Here is a 22547-nt window from a genome sequence, read left to right as displayed (position 1 = left end):
TTAGTGGAGGACTTATTAGTGTTAGGTCAGAGGTTGGACTCGATGATCTTGAGGTCTCTTCCAACCTAGACAATTCTGTGATTCTGTGATTCTTTTCAGTGGTGCCCAGTAACAAGACAAGAGGCAGCGGGCACAAACTAGAACACAAGAAGTTCTGTCTAAACATCAGAAAGCACTCTTTTTACTGTGAGGGTGACAGAGCACTGGAAGAGGTTGCCCAGAGAGGTTGTGGAGTCTCTCTCCTTGGAGATATTCAGAAGCCACCTGGACGTGGAGCTGGGCAACCTGCTCTGGGCAACCAGGTGGCCCTGTTTGAGCCGGGGCTTGGACCAGATGACCTTTTCATGTCCTTTCCAACCTTAACCATTCTGTGAGTCTGTGTACCTGTCATCAGAACACATCTTATCCCCTTCCTACAGAGTAGAGACTGAGTGTTTTCAAAGTGCTGTCTGGTTACATGGACTCTTGGATTCTTCTGTTGTGTTCTATCAAAGATATCTTGTTGGTGTATCATTGCAAGACTGGGAGATTGTAACAGTTTTCTGCCAGGTTTCTGATTTTCTAAAAGCAAGACAAAGTAACTACTAGATATTATTTTAATGAATAAATACAAGTTGTGACTTGGAAATCTGTAATGCTCCCCATATACATTTCACTGGTTAAAATACACTTGCCACAATAACAGATTAATAATCAGTAATAGTAAAGAGATTATACAAACATCTAGAGTTCCTGAGTTCATTTTGCTTTGTGTTCAAACCTTTTGTTCAAGGTTTATCAGCCAAATTACATTCATCCTTTAAATTCTGAAAAACGTTTAAATAGGCTGTGAACTGTTTTGATCTCTGAACTTCTCTTGCTCTCTTGCTAGTGCAAATGATCTATTATAAGATCTGTATAGCACACATTTGCGATGAAATATATTTACAGAAGAAATATATATATAAATATATACACACATACCCAATTGGCTATGTCTCTAAACTCAGATTTGTGCAAAATGGTATAGCAGAGCAATGGATTGAAAAGATCTCCACTCAGGTATATAAATTGTAGCATCTTATACCCCCAGGTGTGAGTGACTACTTGATTTAGAAAGCAATCACAAATGAAGTTCAAAGGGCCATGCATTGTTCTTCTTTTTAATTTAACAAAGGGTACATATATATATATAAAGTTATAATCTATAAGATTTTAATCGACCCAGTTGCCTAAAGAAGTCTTTAAGCAATTTGATGAAATGTCATTACTATTTCACATAACTCTCTTCAGACAAGAAATTCAGAAAACTATTTAACATCCAGTATTTCTGATTTGCTCACTTAGTTTAATTATTTAAAAATCTGATATTAATATAAATATTATACATAAATACGGGGTGCCTTCAGGAGATCATGTTAAAGTCTTGTTCTTTTTTCAAAGGTCACACTTCTGCAAGCCTACCCTTGCAGGTAGGTATGATATTAAGAACTTTTACTTTTCACTTAAACAAACAAAAACCACTTTATTCTTTGACAAATATTTGCTAGACTATGACCAGATAAATTCTGCTTTTGGATATGCCTGTACTCCCATCTCAGGGCTAAGCAGGAACTGCTTTTCTCTGTGAGTTAAGTCTTTTTTTCATTTTGTGACCTTTTGGTGACACTGCAGGCCATTCCCACCAGTTGAATTAAAAGCCACTTGGAGATTCAATAACTTTTCATTTTTCTCCTAGAAGGTAAAAATGACAGATGTATACACATATATGTAAAAATTATGTATCGAGTCAATGTAATGAAGTGTCCCTTGGATGCCCATTATTTGATATTTTCTTGGAGACTTTCCAACCCAACATCACTAGTAATGAACGATTACATGTGAAGAAGAAAAAGGTCTTTCTCTCAGGTTCTGTAAACATGGTTTAGCCTCGTGGAAAATACCAGACTAAGACTTAAATTAAGGTATTGAGCTGTAGATAGTCCTTTCCTATGCAGTCATCATTGTACAGTGGTGGGCATCACCGTTACTGAAGAGTCCTCTGCCTCACTTGACTCCAGACTTAGAGTTTGTCTCAGTTTGTCTTGCTTATGAACAAGGTCATATTTCAGGTGCGCTGGGCACACTCCTAGCATTTGCCATGACTAAGATGGTGCCTTTAGGAAGGTCTCTGGTTAATGTTCAGAAGAGTAAATGCAGAAGCATAATCAGCGTTTGATCATCAGCTGGTGCACTTGTATCTCTCAGCTGTTGAAGGACTGCAAGACCACAGGGTGCTCTGGTTGTTGTTTGTTTTTAATCCCTCAGTTTTTATTTACCCCTCTAGATTCAGTCTTCGTAGTATGTAGGTGGCAAGTGAAGGGCACTCTTATGCTTGCTCCCCGTGTATATAAGAGACTGGGCTTTCTTCTTTCTGGCACTCACAAAAGAAGAGTTGTCATCCCCTGTCAAGGAGAGGTAGGAAGCGATGCTTTCCCTCAGGCCGTAGCTGAGACAAGAATCATCTATTGATGCCAGTGTGTTTTCAGTATCTTCAGTCATCTCCAGCCTTTAAAAGAATAAAGTTTAATTACTGTTTTAGCTACTTAAACAGAGTCTAATACTAACTATTCTAGTCTAATACTAACTAACTAGTCTAATACTAAAAATTTTTAAACCAAACAATGTTAATTTTGTATAAGAATTTCCCGGCTCATAAGTCACCCGACATTTCTGTCTCAGTGATTTTCTGAAACAGTACAACAGTAGCATCTGAATGTTTTTGAGCATCGGCAAGGAAAATAACATGTATATAGTTTCTTAATTTGTAGGAAAAAAAGGCCTCAATACTGCAAAAAAAAAATCCTGCATTTGTATGCAAATGAAAACGCTTTGTGAATGAAGGGCAATGGATGGAAGTTTACACTTCAGAAGGAAGAGGTATTTTTGTTTCTGAAAGTGGTTATTTCACCAGCTTCTGAAACCTGACCTATTTTCTCTAGTTGCAGTCAAGACATAAAAAAAAATCTCATGAACCTTCATTTGGGCTGTGTGTGAAATGAGAGGCAACAGGAAAGATGTGACAATGCGTTCATTACAATTCTGTTGCTTTGTGTATGGCCACCAGGTGAACAAGGCAGAAAAAAATTCTGATTACAGGGGCTTGTATGCCTTTAGTGGTGGATCTGACAAGGGATTATGGCCTGCCTCTAACTCCTGCCCCTGTAGTGGAGAGTACATAGAAGTCCCAGTGGGACTGCATATACAGCCATAGTAATGTCCAGATAGGAGAAATTATTTAATGTTAACTGTACTTCCAAAAGTTAGAGCACTAAGATTATCAGAGAGTTGGACATCCAAATCTCATGGGTTCATATGCTACCAGCAACTTTGAATATTTGAAACTGGTTTTAGGAGAAGCAAACGGCTGTTTCTCCTGTGTTGTAAGTGCTAGTACATACAAGGCTGGAAAAAGACTTTGTTGTTTATGGCAGTCTGTGTTCATTGTGGTACCTGTGAATGCTTCTCCAGTTGAAGTTTTTATTCCGCATGACCACAGGAGGAACTTGATTCATTACGCTGTTGTTGTTAGTGCACTGGGTAAGACAGGGTGTTGTAAGGACACAGCAGAGGCCATCAGCAACTTCTGAATGGGGAAATGAATACACATAAAGTTAATCCTTGCTCATTGTTCTCTTTGTTGTTTTACTTCCCTGGTGTGTGCTCAAGTAAACACCTCTGGACACTAGTAGTAGTAATCAATAAAATGTGTATTCTCAGGAAGGACACTATAACACAGCCTTAACTTCTCTTCCTCATACCTTTCCCTTTTAATTTAACAAGGAATCTGTTTCCCACATGACTGAGGAACTGAAACACAGAAAGATTAAGTGACTGGCCAAAAATCTAGAAGGAAGTTTATGACAGAGCAGGGACTTAAAACCAAGTTTCTTGAGTACTTTGTGAGTTCTGCTTTTGCTTTCCATCATCATAGTCATGCAAACAGAGTACAAAATAGATGCAAGATGCAACCACTGAGATTGGATTGTATGTGTACCTACTTTACTTTGGAACATGGCTATGAAATGAATCAAAGTTTGTGTGTTCATGTTACATTCAGATTGCATTCATCTGTATTTCATCTCTCTATTCTCTCCTCCTTGTCCCACTAGAAACATTACATTATGTTCTTCTGCCCAAGTAGAGAATGTTATGGCAACTGCTGATGTTTTAGACCTCTTAGCCTTATTTCAGGGTGAGATGCTGCATCAGCTAATGGTGAGGGAATGAGGAGAGCTGAATTTCACTATGTCAGCTCTTAAAGATATAACTCAATTAAAAATGTAAATTGTTGAGTGTTTTTCTTTGAGAATCATAGGGTTTGATCGTTTGCTTCTTTCTAAATGGAGAAAGGTGTCAGGTAACTGAAATGTATAGAAAAATATTATCCTGTTTCAATTCTTACTCCTCACTTTATATCACTGGACTTGAAATTTCCTTTTGTGCATTTTGCAAGTGAGTATGTTCCCCCCCCCCCCTTTTTTTTTTCTTTCCAGTTTATAAGCATACTCTTTGGCCAACATGCTTTTTCATTTACCCCTGAAACATGCAAACATTGTGGCTTTACACTTTTTAAATTACTAATTAAAACAGAACCTATTGTTCTCTTGTAACTTTTATACAACTAATTTATTGCAGTTCTTCCTCTTTCATCTTACAATTTTCTCATTTTAATGTACGGTAACTGCAGCCACTTAATTGTGTTGTTTGCCAACATATCTCTGGCACAGGTTAGAATGCCATAAATCCAGAAAACAATCATTAAAACAGGTGCCATCCACTAGACTGATATTGGTATAAATGACAGCTGCATCTAGATTTAAACTTTTTCTATAGTAGTAGCTGCAAGTCTTTGGCATAAAGAAAACTTCATGTTCTGGACCTTTGATATATAGTTTTCAAGTTTCCAGTGGAAAATATATTTGTTCTGCAGTTGCAGTAGTTTTTACCTGAGTAGTGATTCACAAGGTCTTCAAGGCACTGAAAGGTTTGCCGTGGAGAGATATAATACCAGTTGTTTGGGAGGCGGAAGATCCTGTAATGCTTCACTTCCCTGTGCCGCACTGACAGGGAATATAATCCTGGAAAAACACGAGAACTGATTACAACAAAGTAGGGTCCTAATTCTGCATGTCAAGTGGTGAGCATAACCAATGTATCTTTCAGATGTGGTACAGTGATCCAAAAGAACCTAGAAAGATCTGACAAAACAGAGAGGCCATTCTAGTTGAATGTTGTGAGATATAACAAGGCCAAATGCAAGGTCCTGCTCCTGGACTGGGGCAATCATAAGAGCAAATACAGCCTGGGTGGAAAATGGATTGAAAGCAACCCTGATAATATTAGACATAATTTTTGAAATGTGCGTGAAAGAACTACCTGTTTACATAGTCTCTGCTTTGTGTGTATTTTATGGCTTCTTCAGCCAATTTTTTGTAGACCAAGGCAAAGCTACGACTTTTCCTCCATTTGAAAAGTCCCACTGCTTAATAAACTTTGCATGCAACCAAAGTAAATAACAATGTTTAAACAACTGTGTCTTGTTTGTGCTGGTGCCTGTGGAACTTTCCATGGCCATCAACCCAGCTTACGGCACTGTTTGTGCCATAGGTGACTGGTGAAAGATTGGCATGCTGCACTGAGTGCCTTTGCCTTCCTATTACATACATTTTTAAGGATCTGAGGTGATCCACATGGAGCAGGATAGGGAGAGAATTAAAGGTTATAAAACTGTTAATGCCTGAGATCAAGGGGAAAAATATTTCTCACCTTTCCTAGTTTCACTCTCTCTGATCATGAAGGAGCCAACCTTGGTGTTGGGAAGCTGTAGAAGTTCCTCTGCTTTTTCTCTTCCCAGCCCTTCAAATAACCAGCTGTGAAGCAGGAAAACACAAGTTCTGAAATTTGGGCACAAGTGAAGCAGAGCAGCATGTGGCCATGAAAGTGCAGCATTAGCCAGGAAAGTGACTGCAAAAATAACACTGTGCTTTCTGTAGTTTTCTCTCAACTATGTCCAGGCATATTTCCTCAGTTTATGGAGAAAATCTTGCTCTCCTTTTTCATGTACTGAGTTTGAATAACTTTTGTGAGACTATGACGAGAACGAATAAGGTTTAGACTTACTAGGGGAAAGGAAATTTTTCAAGATGCCTTTATCTAGATTGGTAGGGACATATCCATGTGGTATGTTGATGGCATATCTGTGGCATTACAGATACTTGAGTTCAATCCCCCTCTTTCATTTAAGCAACTTCTATTGTATTGTTTTAATTGTATTTTATATATTTATATACCGCAAATAAAATAAAATTATTTTAGGGTACAGTCTAATCTTCTAAATTAATTGGATTTCTGGATAAAGGGAAGTGGCATTAGTCCTACTGATTTTACTTCATAACTTAGTGCACCACTGTGTTTTGCCACAGCTAGTGAGTAATGATGTAGCTGAGCTTGCCATGCTGGTGTAGGAGTTACTAGTACTTTAAAATAAAATAGTTCCTTTGTTTTGTTTGATCTGGTCTTGGGAAAACAACAGACAGTATTTTTCCACAACCATATCTGTGCCCCAAAATTTGGAAAGCATCTCTATTCCAACAGGATATAGAATATATTAAAAATTAAACACATGTATAAATTCCAGTGAAGTTCACAGTTCATATGCTTAAAATTAAACAGCTATTAAAACCTTTTTCCAGAAAAGCTTTAAGTGTATGCTTTAATGTTTTTCTTCCGGACTGGTGTCTAGGGCAACATGAAACCTTTGAACGAGTCCTAGCTCTTCCTGTGTGAGAGTTTATGTTCTTGAAAGATTGAAAGATTATTGGTCTTTTTTTTTTTTTTTTTTAACAAGCATTTGTGGCTTAGAAATATACTTTTTGTCAATATTAAAGGTTCTTTGTAAACAGAATTTCTTTATCCATGGCCTTAAAATTAAAGACCAGTCCACACAGCAGAAGTATTTTGAGTATCTTGTATGACATCAGAGGTCTTTTTGATTTTTCCAGTTATTCAAAACGAGGATTTTCATTTTCATATATTCTAAACTTATATATTACTTTGTTATCAGTTTTCAAGGGAATTGAGATGTGGGTAATTATATTAGGCTATCAAATAAAATTTCAGCCTACTCATTCTTGGTGTTGTTTTTATTATGACACCAAATAGCACTAATCAGTGTGGTATATGTACAAAAGTAGTGTTGGAAGGCTAAAGGAAATGCATTTACTTACCCGTGATAAACCTTTGCTACATATTTTCCTGGAATATAGTTTTCTCGACCTGTTGTAAGGGAATGGACTCTCCACCAACCTCCTTCACTGTGTGAAAGCAAGAGAATAGATATTTTCAGATGTTTTTCAGAGCTTGTCCTCATTTTAGAAATGAGTTAAGACCTACAGCCTAGGCTGTAGACTTTTGTCTGTGTTTTTGAATCTGCATATTCAGAAATGGACCTGAGTTTCTTTCACTTAGAGTAGTTCCACTTCTAATCCTACATTAGGATTAAATTTGGACACAGAAATAAGCTGCTTTTGTTCTATTTCAATTGCATAAGTAATAAAATATTTTTTCTGTAGTTAAAAGAAGAAGGGTAAATACTCAGTGGTTAAGCCATGCTGTGCTCTGTCTTCCCACAGCTAGACTTCTTTGGTATCCAAATCATTCAGATGGTGGCTGAGTATGCTGTGTCTAGGCAACCCTGTAATTCCCCTGTATTATCAGCAAATGAACTCTGCCTGCAAACAGGTTTTTAATCTAATGTAACTACTTCATGAGTTTCTTTCCCTTTTAATTCAGTTGCTGACCAAGCTCCAATAAAAAAGACCTCATAGCTGAAAGTAGGTGACCAGGCATATCTTTTTCATTGATCTATCTTAGGCTCTTGCTGAATTGAGTACTGGCTTTCGCTTTTGAGTCCCTTGGGAGGGCAGGGTAACAAGAATTTTCACAGGGATGTTGCAGCGCTCTAGTGACTAGTGAAAGGGTGTTATGGCAATGATCAACTACAATAACTGGTGGCTTTTTCTCCACCTTTTTCTTTAAGGGTTTGAATTCAAATAGTAGTGTTTAAATACTCATTTTGTGGCAGTTAATGCTCCCAAATAATTCCTACACAACAGACCCAATGCTTGGTTAGATTAGGTCAAGGCAGCTGAGTTGGAAACACTTAAATTATACTTCCTGGCTTATAGTGGCTGGCTCTGTGGTCAAGAATGTATGTGCTGAGGGAAAAGGAGAAGACTGAGCTGGAAATTTCAGGCCATGCAAGTTTTGTTTGCAGCTTTCTAGCTGACTTGAAATAACCCATAAGAAGTTTATGTCATTTTGTTTGCCCCCTTCTTCCGCTCTCCCTCCCTCCCCCCCCATACCCCCCATTTTTTTCCCCACAACTCTCCCAGCCAGAAACAAGAACTGGAAGAACAAAAAATCTGAGATACTCAGCATCTACCTTCTTACAAATTCTAATACTACTAATGCTCTAAAATCCTTGTGATTATTAAAAGTCCCAGAGTGGCTTCTGGGGAAGAAGCCCCAGAAATTATGTAGATTGGGGCACATCACTGGAGCTGGTCCATCAAACAGCAGGTCCAACTAGTGCAAGCTAAATCCAGTTGTACATCTGGTATTGACATGGTGCTCTTCTCTTCCACTGTATTTTGCTTCTTTGAATGACTTGGGAGAAAAATTACACCACAGCTTACGTACAGCAAGAGCCTGTATGCAAATAGTTCCCGTTAACACTGGTGCATACACCAGCTGGGCAGAACAGGCCCTTGAATAGGATACTGTGCTTTGCATTGAGCATTGAAGCATCTTTTCTTCTGTGCACAAGCTGGTCAAAATCAGGAAAACTCCCATCCAGGCTTACTTTGGTCTTTGTTCACTACCAGAAGTTCTTGATAGCTGCACCACAGACAAACATGATAAAAACTGCAGCTGCAAAAGCCTAGTTCTTTTAGAAGCTGTATGTCCAGCAGGTCATACTATACACCACATGTATGCGCATGATATGCAGCATGTATCATTCACAACGACATGGGTAGATGTAGTTCTGTGGTGTTATGAGGGGCCACAGCTGATGAAAGTCAGGAGTGAGGCTTTAAGCTGGGATTTCCAAGGTAAGGCAATTGTACCATGTCTTAAATGTTACACAAGCATAAGCAAGGTTTAATTGGCTAGAAATTACTGGAACAGAACACCCCAGATTTAGGGAAGCTCTCATCAGCAAAATAAAATCTTCTGGTGGTATTGCGAGATCTTGTGATCTCCAGGTTTAGGAAAAGCAGCATGTCAGCAGAACATAAATTCAGGCACTCTGAGTCCATATAGCTCTGTGTCTTGTTGCTGACAAAGGCCATAGGAGGTCACAGTGGTCTGGAGAAGACTGAGAATTCATGAGGCATCTGTGATATTTCTCTTAAGTACTTCTGTCCTCCAGCCTTTTGATGTTCTGACTTCCCCAGAGACTTTTGCCATTAATTTAGAAATCCTCAGAGGGTATCTCTGCTATGAATGCCTTTGGTCTCCCATTGAATCCATCTGCTTTGCCAGCTGCAAAAATGAAATCTCTCATTTCTTTTTAAGCTGTAAAAACAGGGGCCATGGGGCTGAGTGACTCCTAGGAGGTCACTGTGTGCTTATACAAATTATGCATAAAAGAATATCAAGGCCACTGTCTTCTGTTTTAGAAGGTGTGCTTATTCTTGTGTGTGGCAGTATTTATACTGTACATAAGGTCAGTCTAAGCTAGTGTTCTTAAGCCTACTTCCTTTTGGGATTATTGTTTTTTTTAGCAGAACCAGCTGGGAAAACATTTATTTTTTTTATTCCCATTAAGAAAATGCAGATTGAATTTAAAAATATATATTTGATTTTATTTTATTAGAGGTGTCTCAAATGTAAAGCAAAATTCAAGGTCCTAATCATGAAGAAACTATTAGATTGAAAAGGGTAAGACAGAGAGGCCTGAAGTGAAGAAACTCAGAACCATTTTCCTTTTCTACCTGATTCAAATTATTTTTTCTTAATCTGTTTCCCACTAATGTGAGGTTATTTGCTCAAAATCATTTATCAAAGCAGAATTCTGCTTTGATTCCTATTTTAAGGAATCCAGCTTGAGAAGACATTTCAGAAGAATCCAAGTATCTAAGAAAAATTTAAAATCCCAAATCTTTAGACTCTAGGAAAATTTACTCTATGGCTAAGCATCCTTTGTTGCAGAGTTTGAACTCTGTTTTGCTGAACTGTATCCAGAAGCTACATAAAACATAGCTTTGCATCAATTGTAATAAAACCTAATTTGAAAAAATGGATCAACTTACTCTGATAGCACACGCAGTTTCTCTCCTACATGAAATATAGGTTGGCTTATGTCTGCTGAGGGATAGTCATAGAGGACGGCAAGGAAATCACTCTCCTGACCTGTTAAAGAAGGGTGAAAATGTCACTTACAAAGATGATAATGTTCTGAAACAGAAATAGATTTTTCATTGTCTATGCTGTATTTTATAGAAAGTAATATGGGAAAAAATCTCACTAAAATGTCACTTGGTAAACATAGAGAGCTAAAGATGAGCCTATAACTTTGGAGAAGAATATAAAGATATTAGAAATTTAAAAAGGGCATTTGGCTAATTATAACTAAATAATTTTAGACCACTTTTTCTAGTAATTACCATATTTAAAGGACATACTTAGTTTGAAACTATCAAAATGAGGAAGTATTTATAGTATCAGGAAGAAACCTAGTTTGATTAATGTCCCTGTCTCTAAACGCCTCCAGCTACAATTTTGAACCATGCTTTCCTTTAAGGAAAAGATATATGTTGAATTTTTCAGTTCATTGCTGGTAGTTTTGGAAGGTATGAAATTATTTCAGATTAAGGTCAATGAGAGCATGGCTATTATTGCCCATTTGCCATCAGTTTAATGAACAGACAGATCTTTATTCTCCCCCCTTGTATGGAAACTGTTCTAGAGGTACTGCTTGATGCTCATTTCCACTAATGAGAGACAAAATATATAATTAATCATTGTATAACTGCAATTTGCAGAACTGAGGGCAGTAAAGAGATAATAAGGCCTTTTACATCATTTGGGATGACTCTGGGCCACACTACACTGTACAGGACATGAACCGAGTCCCTTGGGATCCCAAGAGATGAGGAGTGTACTTCGGGCAATGGACACAGCTTGGACTATCAAATGTTTAAGAGCTCCTCATCCAGCAGGAGCCTGTGGTACCCAGGAAAGGCTGATGGGTGGGAGATTCAGAAATGTATGATGCTGTGCGTTTTGAGCTTTTGGCCGTCCTGGCAAGAGGGTTCGTGTAATGTACTGCCTACTTTTATTGCTGGAGGTGAGCAATAAATACATCCTTCTACCACCATGTGGGGAGACAAAACTTTCCTTCTGACACAAGCAGGATCAGCTTCCCATGCCTTAGTAATACCATCTAACAGTATATTTGCAGAGGTGGACAGCTCTCTGTCTTTGCCCACTCTGAGCAGTTCAACATGTGCAAAAATAGGAATGAATTAAAGGGAGCAGATAAAGAAATTTCTTAGGGATATAGATATGCGTTTTATCTTGTTAATTTACTCATTTAATTTAGCTATTTCATTAACTTGCCTTTTTTAAGGAAGTCAGGTTTTTTTGTTTGTTTGTTTGTTTGTTTTTTTAAGTGAAATCGAGGAAAAACATCTAGAACTAAGTCTGAGACTGGCTCTGTGTTTCCAGCATCTAGGACCTTACAAGTAACTCATAATGATAATAATGAAAGGCTGAGGGAAACAGTCAGAGAACATTTTCAAAATGAGAATTTTAACACTTCCAGCTATCCTTACAGTAGTGATAGTGAGAATATATGATAAGGCAAATATTCTACATCTGTGGTTTAAAAGTACTAAAAAGTAATATATTCTCAGTTCATTTTGAGTAGTTTTTCATTGTTATGAAGTAGGAACCAGTGTTATACAATGTAGTAGATGATTTAATACATATTCCAAATGACTGTAAGCACGTTTAGTCTTGATGGCTGTTGTCCATGGAAGTAGTCTCATGATACAGTTAGCAAGCATCCTTATGGATAGATGGATGCGTAGAGTCTAGAGTAGACATGGATTAGTTTGTCAGTGTGTTTTGTATTAGTATTACCATGTTTTTCTTAGTTGATTAGCATCACTGAATTAAAGAGAACTAGTCCAGTACCTTTACATTAATCAGCTAGCTGATGTGCTTAGTCTACTGTAACTCAGTTTGTAATTAGTTCATCTATCTTGAAGAAATCCTATGCTAAATATGTCTTTAATTGCTTTCCTGTTATGCACTAACACTTATACATCTTCTGTCTATGAAACTGCACTGTAATACCTGAGGCTTATGGTACCTCAGTAGTAGTGCTGAATGTTTTTCAAGATAGTGATCTGTTTTCCCAGAACTACAAGACATAAAGGCCAGAAAGTACATTTTAAGACCTGCAGAGTGAGGATAAAGTGCCATCATCTAATTTATCATTGCAGTTTGTTAGAGAGTAGTACAATTCAATGTTAGTTTTTTAGCTTAATGAAAATGCATTTAGATTTTTTTTTTTTTTTAACGAAGAAACAAAACTTAAGCTATTTATTTATAAATGTTTTGTTTCCATACTGAAAGTGTGGAAAACAAGTACTTTTTCTGCCTTGTGTATGTGGTGGTTTGCATTTCATTATGCACTGGGGGGTACATGACTTTTTCTCTACCCTAGGAAGATCCGCACGATTTTGCTTACACTTTCATCTTTATGTCTGTTTTTGTTTCAATTTTGCATGTTAATTTGTAGTTCTGAAAAGGAAGGAATTAATCATAGTGTTGGCTGCAGCATCCATACAAATCTTGCCTCTTAAAATGCGTGTACTTATATTAGAGGAAACGTACTAACCAAACCCTTTCAAGTCTTCCAATCAACAAACAAGCCCTCATTTTAATTGGTATTTAAATCAAACCTCACTGGGTTTTTTGGTCATGTGAAATACCCCACTGCACTCATCAATGTTTCACAAAACTCATACAAGCTTCTTTCAAAGACAAAAGCCTCGAAGCAAGGACTAGACAAATTACCCTCTTTCTCCACATCTAAATTTCTGATAGTTTTGGTCTGATGAACTCCCCACACTTTCAACTTGCAAAGGAAAAAAGAATTGACCGAGTTTTTTTCTAACACAACCTCTCCTCCCTACTTTGAGTGTGTATGTTACAGGTAAAATGGAACAGCATAAAAGTTAGAAGGGAAAGACTGAAATACCATCATTTCAACTGAATCAGTTTTCTTTTTCTTTTTTTTTTTTTTCCTTTCTTTTTTGAGCAGTAAAAGATGAATATGAAATACACAGTAGTTTTAGATACCTGCAAGTAGTAGATGTCTTGCAAAGGTGTGAGACTGAATACTGCATGCCCCAAATTACACATTCAGAGGCCAGCTGTGAGTGGGCTACAAATCGCTTTTAGAGAGGAGGGGAGAGCACCGGGATGGCATCCAAACCCAGGTCCCTGCGTAGCCCCACAGCGTGAATGCTGTGATTTATGGCATGGCGAATCCCAGAGAGGGTAAAAGAGGGCACTCATGTGTGTCTGGGTGGTTGCCTGTGCTGCAGTAACCACAAGGTGTGGCTGCAGGGTAGCATTGGCGTGTACCAAAATTAGTTCAAAACCAGCCAGCTCAGGAACTGAGAGTTATGCAGGTGCAGCCGTATGCAGCTGAGAAAAGGATTGACCCCTGATTCAGGGTCCCAAGGGAGGAAAAATGAGGGGGTGAGCACACAACCCCTGATGACGCCTTGCTGCTGCAACTACCCTGGTGTCTGTACCTCAGTTATGTCAGGGATGCCCACACAGTGTGCTTTCAGATGCATTGCAGTCGTATTTGGAGTCCAGATACCTCCTGAGGAAAAGCATGTTATGCATTTTTTCTTTTTTCCATGACCAAGAATGATGTGGTGGAGGTGAGAAAAGCACAAGGTTATGCCTTTAGTGCAGCTCTCAGACCACACAAGGGACTTGCAGGGGTCTGACAAGTACATTAACACTGTGGGTCAATTCCAATTATCTGCTATTCTCTTCCTTTGTGTTGTATTATTTCTTTTATTTTCCCCTCTATTTTATTTCCCCTCCATTCTATTGAAATGAGCCTGCTTTTCCCAATAACTGCTTGGGCTGCTGTTGTAAGTCTGTGAATTGGATCCTCTACCTCTCTTAAAGTAAAAGGTGGCTGGTTTTGAAGGGAAACAGTGTTTGGCAATATGATTTGTAGTTTGATCTGCTCAGGGAGACAAATAAATACAAAATCATTTGATTAACCACAATAGATGCTTTTAGTACTGTGTTATGTTTCAAAAACCTGTTTCCATTGGATTTGGATGACAGTACTGATGCTTCTATGCCTGACTTCAATTACAACATTTAAACCCTTATGAAAGATACTGGCCTGATCTAGACTAAGAGATCACAAGACCTTTGCAGACATTTGCAGCTGGCTTTGGTTAATTAAACGTAAGTATCCAGTGCAATTTCAGCTGGGTGAGAGTGTCTGAGACCTCCCTGTGTCCTTAGCAGGTGTTACTAATACTGGAGAGCTGAAGGTTGGGTGAGATCTGACAAAGCAACTCTCTACAAGTGCCAGACATGTAGGAGAGCACAAGTAGATCGAGCTCTTAATTCCTGTATTGGTAACTTCCCAATGAGATCACTGTGCTACCAACATTTACTGAGTTACCTTTTAGAGACAGGTTTTATTTATGTAATTGGAAGGGAAGCAGTTGGCGTTAGTCCTGCTATATCATGACTTGCACCAGGTACGGAAAAAACAAACTTCAGATCTTGGCCATGGCAATAAGCCCTCATACCCTTACAAGGTCCTGCTCTGAGTGGATGTATATCTCTGTTTTGATGGTTGTGGTATTTGTGATGGCAGTTGTTAGGAACATCAGCGTAGGTTCTCTACATAAATAGTTAATGGGCAGTTCATGTTATATGTCATTATCGGTGTTTGGTCTATGCTTTATTAGCACCCAGGGCTATACAGCTGCCTGTGTCAGCTAGATCTTGGCCATGCTATAAGCAGGGATGGATTTCCTTCAAGCAGTGATGAAACCAGCCTGATTCTCTATCCTTACAAAACCAGGAAGCACAGCTGGAGCATCCTAATGGAGAACCCACAGATTTTGATTAACACCTTCCTCCTGACCCTTTAAAAAAAAAAAATAAAAGACACAAAAAAAAAGACAAAAAAAAAAAAAAGAAAAAACTGTGTTCTCTTCCACGTCTCTCGGGAATGATTTATTGCAGCTCTTTTACCACCTCTCTGGCAAATTGAGGTATGATATCTTAGGCTGTGCTTACTCTCCACCTACTCGCTGTTTGGGAGTAAAAGATCAATGAAACTCTCTTGCTTTCCTACTCAGACACATGATCTCTGCCAGCCCACAGGATTCTGTACAGCATGATATTTTTCATGTGTGGATGCATGGGGCAAGTGTATTCGATGCCCCTTTGCAAGCTTGGCCTGTAAAATGCATAATTTCCCTTAACCTTTATTTTTAAACCTAGTGACATGGAAAGTTGGTTGCACGCTAATTTTAATACAACTGTCTAACAGTGGATTTCAGGTTCAGTGCAAGTATGACATTATTAAGACTTTTAAGCTTAAGAAAAAAAAAAAAAAAAGCAAAACCAAAATTCAAGAAAAACTGTATAAAATATCACACGGAAGTTTGTCAAAATACAGTGCTTCTTGTTTCCGAAGCATGTCATTTTTTTTTTCTGAATCAGAAGGAGCATCTTTCAAGGTGCACCAGCAAATAATAGTTTTAAAGTATTTTATTTTTTTACTTAAAGTGTTTAGAAAACACGCTGGAATATTTGTAAAAACAAACACTGTCTACAGGATGCCCTCCTTCTCCCACAGCAAAGTCATGCCCTTGTTTTTTTTCTATGTCAGGCAGATGAAGGAAGACATACAGATGAATGTACCATATATTTTGAACATCTTTTTCTCTTGAAAGAAATTAAATAAGTGCTTACCTGTTTGGCTCGCCACATTTGTTTCTGCAGAGGCTCTCGTCATTTTCATAGTATTTCCCATTGTGCACTTCTGTCAAAGCTCTTCAGAACTAAATCAAAGGAGACATTGAAATTAAACTTCAGAATAACACCTGCTGTGCCAACACATAAGAAATGACCCAGTTTTGGTGTCTCCGATGTTATATGGTTTTGTTTTTGAGAACTCTTTTGTCAAGTTCTTGCGAGAGTTTTACATATTTGCTAAACTCTCACCACTTTGGTGCTTTTATCAGGGGAATAGCAGAAAACCACAGCTAGGGAAGTTGCTCAGAAGAACGCAGCGTAGTAAAAGTTTCCATTACCAGTACCTCAGCACAATAGGAAGTCACAGCAAAGCCATGCCTGTACAGTCACTTTAGATACAAAATGTTCTTTACAACATTTGGAGCTCTTAAGGTACAAAGAAATTAATTAGATTGATGTATCTGTTTTTCAGCCCTGGGTACTGTGTTGCCTTATTGCCGAGCAGTAAGAATGTTGCTCAGTGGTTTTCTTCTGATGCAGTTGAGATCTCAGCAAATGTGGGCAATGTTCCCCCCACCCTCTGTTTTTCCTTTTTTTTTTTTTTTTTCCTTCTTAAAAGTAACACATTGCCTCAAAGTGTTTGATCTCAAAACGCTCCTGCATCAATCGAGTGGTGCAAATTCTTCAGAATTGTGTCTTGCAAAGGAAAGGGTGGATGTACAAGAAATGCAGCATCAGACAGTCATGAAATTAAATATTGCCAGGGAGAGTTCATTCTCCTCTGCCTGTCCTAATTCTCCATGAACCTAATTGTCCATGAACAGGCAGAAGTAGCCTTTGGATTGGAAGCTGTCATATGCTATTGAATATTTGCAGAGGCAAATAAGCTGTATCTATTTGAAATTTTAATTTAAAACAAAAAAGTCAACACCACTAGCTAATAACTAATGATTTTTTAAAGATTATTTTATTTGCCCCATGAAAATGATAACAGGAGATCTGGCAGCATCCTGTGCATTTCTACTAAACTCAGGTGTAATCTCTATCTTTCTGTCTCTTTAAGCATAGATGTTTCAAAGATGATTGCTGTCTTTGGGATGTTCTTCTTTACTTATGATAGGCGAGAGCCTGGCGGTGTTAGAGTGGTGTCTAGCTTGAGAAGCTGTACTGCTGAAAACAGTGATGCTTTATCACTAATTGTCTTTTGGAATAAGATTGGCAAAACTGAGTATATTCCTTAGTACAATACATATTTCATATATTAGTGAGAATTTAGGGAGATGCCCTACAGAATAAAATACTCTTCTAAAGAAAAAATAATTTGCCTCTTATCAAATTCAAGTAGATCTGTGCTAAAACAGATGGTAGCGCACAGTTTGACTCTGCCTCATACAGTTTTCAAGCTTTTTAGTTCTGTTCCCAAAGTTTCTTTACTAAAAGTCTCTATTTCGCTGACCAAAGGGCTCATTCTCCTTTTCACTGTATGCATTCAGGTAGTAGTTTGTGACACATCTGTAGGATAAAGCTGTACAAGTGTCTTTCTGAAAAATGCCTGAAATTTGTTTTCACAAGAATAAAAACCTCTTCCGTTGCTTGATATAGGAAATCTAGAATAATATTACAAGAGTGACCTTAAATAAACTATTTAGATAAATAATAAATGGCTTCCCTTGGTATAAAACACTAAATTATTCTCCGTTTAAACACACCTGAGTTTTGAAAACTAACCCGAGAATTCATTTTGGTAGCCACTGTCTACCTGCAGGCTTATAATTTCCCAAACTAACTCTGAATACTTTTTTCACAAGAATTAATTTTAATTTCTTCAATGTTTTCCTCGGTTATATACCATTAAAAATAACATGTACAGACAGAAATAGTGTAGCCAATACGGTAGCTACAGATATAATCATAGAATGGTTTTATAGACATTCATGACGCATCTTCAAATTAGCCAGCAAAATTTCCTGGGCACAACAATAGAGAGCTCAGCAGGGATGAAAAGCTCAGCCAGAAAACTGGAATAAATACCTGGACAGATAACCTTCACTGAGATCTGTGCTGTAGTAACCATATTTTTGCAGTACTTAAAAGGGCAGTTCAGCTCTAGCTAAGCTGACGCAAAGCCACGGTTACTAAAGGCTTGTGCAATTCCAGATAGGTGCCAAGCATGGCCGCATGGATATCTTACGCCTGATTAGAATTTTAACACATGCAACTGTTATCTAGATGAGAATAGCACTTACATTTTGTGTCACAAAACTACACACAAATAAAAATAATGCAATCCTACCTCTGTGTGCCCATTTATTCTGATTTCTTGGTATTTGAGGGCCAGAAGAACAAGACATCCTATTAGTGATCAGGCTTGTGACAGACTGCTTTTAAAAGCTTTATTCATGCTCTTAAGATCCAGTGGATACCATTTTCAAGGGTGCCTGAGTCATGTTGGAAAGTGAGATGGAGCATTTGTACATGATGGAAAGAATTCTGAAAATTTTACCTTGTACTTACCGACTTTCTAAAAGCACGGCACATTTGAGCAAGGCACCTTCATTTCCTAGGTGGTATTTAAGTGTCTGTACTCTAAATGTTGCTTTAAAAATACCTGATAAGCTTTTGAAGGTTTGCTGATATGCTGCTGGGAATTAAACTGCTTGCTGTCTAGACCAGAAGGACTAGAAGTCCAGGACAAAACCTTGTGCTTACTTTGTATTTTTGAAGAGTACATCCAAAACTAAGCTGCTCAGTTCTGTTGTACAAATCGTTGCTTTATATGACCTTGCTCCCCTCAAAGGACCTCTGAAGTCAACAAGATGAAGGAGCACGCAGCTCAGTGCTGTTACATTAGAGATGGAAGAATCTGACTTATGGAAAACAAAAATGTTGTAAGTTGCTTACAGTAATAGTGAAGAGCAATGGCATTTTGGACTGTGATGTCACTAGCGTGACAGACAGTTTGCTCTGCCTCACAACATTTTCCATGCCAAGTTTCACTCTCACTAATTACCATTGGTGGCAGCATTAAATCTTGAAGGTGGCAGAGGCTTTAAGATGTTCTCTAGACTCGAGGCAGAAGTATTCAATTAAAAAAAAAAAAAAAAAAGGAAAGACAAATAGAAAACTGTGACTGCTGCTGTTGATTTGCTAATCCAGAGATTAAAAGGAAAATGACATGTCCGACTTGGTTTTCCCATCAAGGACACTTGTCATTACGCATTTGGGCAGAGTAAAAGTGCTTATTTTTAAATTTTTATAAAAGTCCAGTCAAAGGTGGTGGAATGAATGTCCTGAGGTGTGGCTTAACTCTGAGATATTAGGAAGTGGAATTGAAATGGAAGAAATGTGAAGTTTTGTTTGAAGGGGGGCAGACGAGAAGCTTGTTGTACTTGCCCGCTGACAATTTCATATCACTGTTTTTAGGGTAACAGTGTATGAATTAGTGTCCAAAGTATTTCTAAAGCAACACTGCACGTGACTGTTAAGTACATGATAGATCTTGATCATTTAAGTATCTTGTGCTTGTGGTGGGTATTGACAACACAATCCAAATTCATTATATCGTTATACGATAAACTGTATGGTGGCTTTATCAAATTTTGAGATACTCTGCAAAAATAGACTTACAGGAAACTGTAAAGCATCTTGCGGTTGAGCCCATTTTTAATCATTTCAGTAAATAGAAGAACAATGACAGTTTTATAGATGATATTCTTTTGAAATGGAGAGTTTATTCCAGGGACTGCGTCTCACTTACATCTGCTGGGTTCGCAGGGTTTGGCATACAATTAGAGGTTGCATCCTCTGTTGTACAAGCAGATAATTACTCCAGACCCTGAGAAAACTGTTCACTGATGGCTATTTGGGAAGAACTAAGGTGAGGTAATAGATATCTTGTCTTAGAAACCCCAGGTGTTGTACAGAGGAGTGCAGCAGCTGGGCTGCACACCAAGCCCAGTTCTACCTATAGGTGTAAGGGTAGCTTTGCCCGTTTACAGGCCACCTCCTCAGGCTTGTGTGGAAACTTGATTTTAACCATTGAGGCCACATTTGCAATCTCCCCAGCTTTGGCCCTTTCCATTTGCACATATGACATTTAAGGGAATCAGGTTGCTGCTGCCATAACTGTTTGCAAACCCACAACTACTGGGATTTAGTCATCTTTACTACTTTATTTTTGCTACCAAAAAAAAAAAAAAAAAAAAAAGGAAGGTGAGGAAACATCTACAGCCCCAATCCTGCTTTGTGTCCTATTTGTCAGGGGCAGAGCTATCGGCAAATATGATCCCATCACCTTTCAAGACTGGAATCTCATTGACCTAAACCATGTGTCTCAAAACCTGTGGCACAATTTACACCTTCCGTTCCTGCAAGCACCACACTAACAATAATTTCCTCTCACAGAATCTGTTCTCTGAGAAAATGTCATTCTGGAGTACTTACATATCATGGCATAGAGGAAATTCCATTGCTTTATAAGAACTTTGTCAAAGTTTTATTTCAAATGACTTAAAATTAGTAAATATTGAAGAAACATAAATAATGAGAAATAAAAAGACAAAATAAGCACTCGAGTAAAGACATTCTACAAAGAATACTGCAGACCAGTAAAATGAGGAAATTTATCATTCCTGAGATGTTATACCTGATTTTATTTTTGCTACCTGACATTGACATCTATACCTTCAAGGTCTTAAAATTTAGTTCTTAGTAATGTTCACAGGTAAAATCTGAATCCCATTTAGCTTGAAAATGTAAACACCAACAGCCTGTCATTTCTTATTTTGGGGAAAAAATCAGTTTTGATTTAATAAATTGTATCTTTTTGGTGAATTTCCCTTAATTTGTCATTAATCAAAATGAGCATCCTTTCAGCTTTGAGACACTTGTATCTTTGCACTTAGAAAGAGCAAGGTAATGTTGCAGTCAAGGTAATTCACAGACACATGCAAAATCTGAGTACTGTGAAACAACACAAATGCCACATTATGCAAACTTTTAACACTTTGAATTAAAAGCCCATTAATCCGTCTGAGACATTTCTCACGTTTTGTGTTACAGAGAGCTGCAGTTTGCTTCAGAAGAAGGTCCTATGCATGTCTCTTAATGCCAGCTTTCAGCAGAAATACTTCTTTTGCCTTCTATGCTTAGTGCCAGTCCTTGTGAAAAGGATCAAGGCAGGCTTTTCTATTTCTACCTTAGATGGTACTTGAAATCCATGGTCTGAATGCTGTCATTATTAAGGAAATAAAGCTCTCTTCTACATAAATAAACATTGGAAGATTTGGTCCTATATACAGATAATCTAAAATGTATCAGAGGAATGATTACCTTTAAATGCTGGGCATGATATTCCAGGTTGCAGTATTTCTCAAAAAAGCCGTAGTCATAATACTGCTCTCACGCTGCCAGCAAGGTTTAGCTGATCAAGGCGAGGAGCAGCCGGGCGAATGAGTGTGTTGTGAAGTTCACGCTGTCATGTAGAGCAGCATTTGCCAAACAGGCCACATACTTCCTCTCTGAGAAATAAGGAAGGCTCAAAGTGTTTGCAACAGATGAGGTTCCTGTTGCAAGTCACTACTCGAGACGCCATGGGCTGAGGAAAACAGGGAGGTTTTCAGCATATTGCATCAGGACTGGTTTAATCAGATATAAATATACACATATATGAGCAAAATAACCTGCTTTGCCTTACTTACACAGAAAGGCATTTTTTCTTTCTTGTTTCTCTTTTCCAAAGTTTATTTATCCAGTCATGTTCAGTTCCCAATGGTTTTGTTTTATGTAGCTTTGCTATTTTTTTTTTTAATTATTACTATTTTTTTCCCAGACAGACAGGAAGAGGCAAAAAAGTTTGTCTCTCACTCTTACTGAGCCTGAATGGGAACCCAAGGTTTGCTTTATTCTTTACACTACACCCTGAAACACCTCTTGTCTGCACGTAATTGAAGCTCAATATCAGCAATGGCAGAACATGGATTAAAAGCCATGTGAAGCATACTTTCACATCAATGTTGTATAAAGTGAAACAGGAGCCCCAGGACCTCTCTCATCTCAGTGTCTGAGGTGGGGATACCAAAATACAAATATGTCTAAAGCCTTCTGGGAATATAGTATTGCAGATGTGAATGAAAAAGTCGGAGCAATTTATTGAGTTTTGCCCTTTGCTGTTATGATCTAGATATGTTCTGAAAAACTCATATAAGCTATTTTGTACAGTAAATTAAAAACTAACAAAAGCATAAACTACCAACCAAACAAAAACAACACACACAAGTAGAGTTCCTGCTTCATGCTGGAGCAGCTCTGAGCAAGTGGTCGTTGTAATGCCCGTCTGTTTGATGACGACAACTAAAAGTGATAGCCAGTGCTCTGGGGAGATGGATTTACCATAATGTAACACCACTATCCCAGCCAATTAAACTTTGTTTAGGACCCTATTGCTTTCTTCAAATCCCAGAGATACGGCATGC

The 22547-nt window shown here is 38.0% G+C and overlaps 2 protein-coding genes across 2 annotated transcripts in view; one reads left to right on the top strand and one right to left on the bottom strand.

Annotated features, from left to right (window-relative positions):
* The window catches only part of TG (thyroglobulin), a 153479-nt gene that overhangs the window by 96410 nt on the left and 34522 nt on the right, over positions 1-22547 (top strand). The gene's annotated exons all lie outside the window — the stretch shown is intronic.
* On the bottom strand, positions 583-21623 carry SLA (Src like adaptor). Its single transcript, XM_005010564.6, has 8 exons — positions 21406-21623; positions 16072-16160; positions 10338-10437; positions 7248-7334; positions 5788-5891; positions 4968-5099; positions 3472-3604; positions 583-2527 (listed from the first exon to the last, which is right to left on the bottom strand). The coding sequence occupies exons 2-8, from the start codon at positions 16130-16132 to the stop codon at positions 2308-2310; spliced, it is 837 nt and encodes a 278-aa protein (XP_005010621.1). The 5' UTR covers positions 16133-16160; positions 21406-21623; the 3' UTR covers positions 583-2307.

The sequence above is a fragment of the Anas platyrhynchos genome, chromosome 2 (assembly GCF_047663525.1).
Source record: "Anas platyrhynchos isolate ZD024472 breed Pekin duck chromosome 2, IASCAAS_PekinDuck_T2T, whole genome shotgun sequence".
Lineage (NCBI taxonomy): Eukaryota > Metazoa > Chordata > Aves > Anseriformes > Anatidae > Anas > Anas platyrhynchos.
Note: the sequence above shows the minus strand (reverse complement) of the source record. Positions and strands in the feature narration are given on the sequence as shown.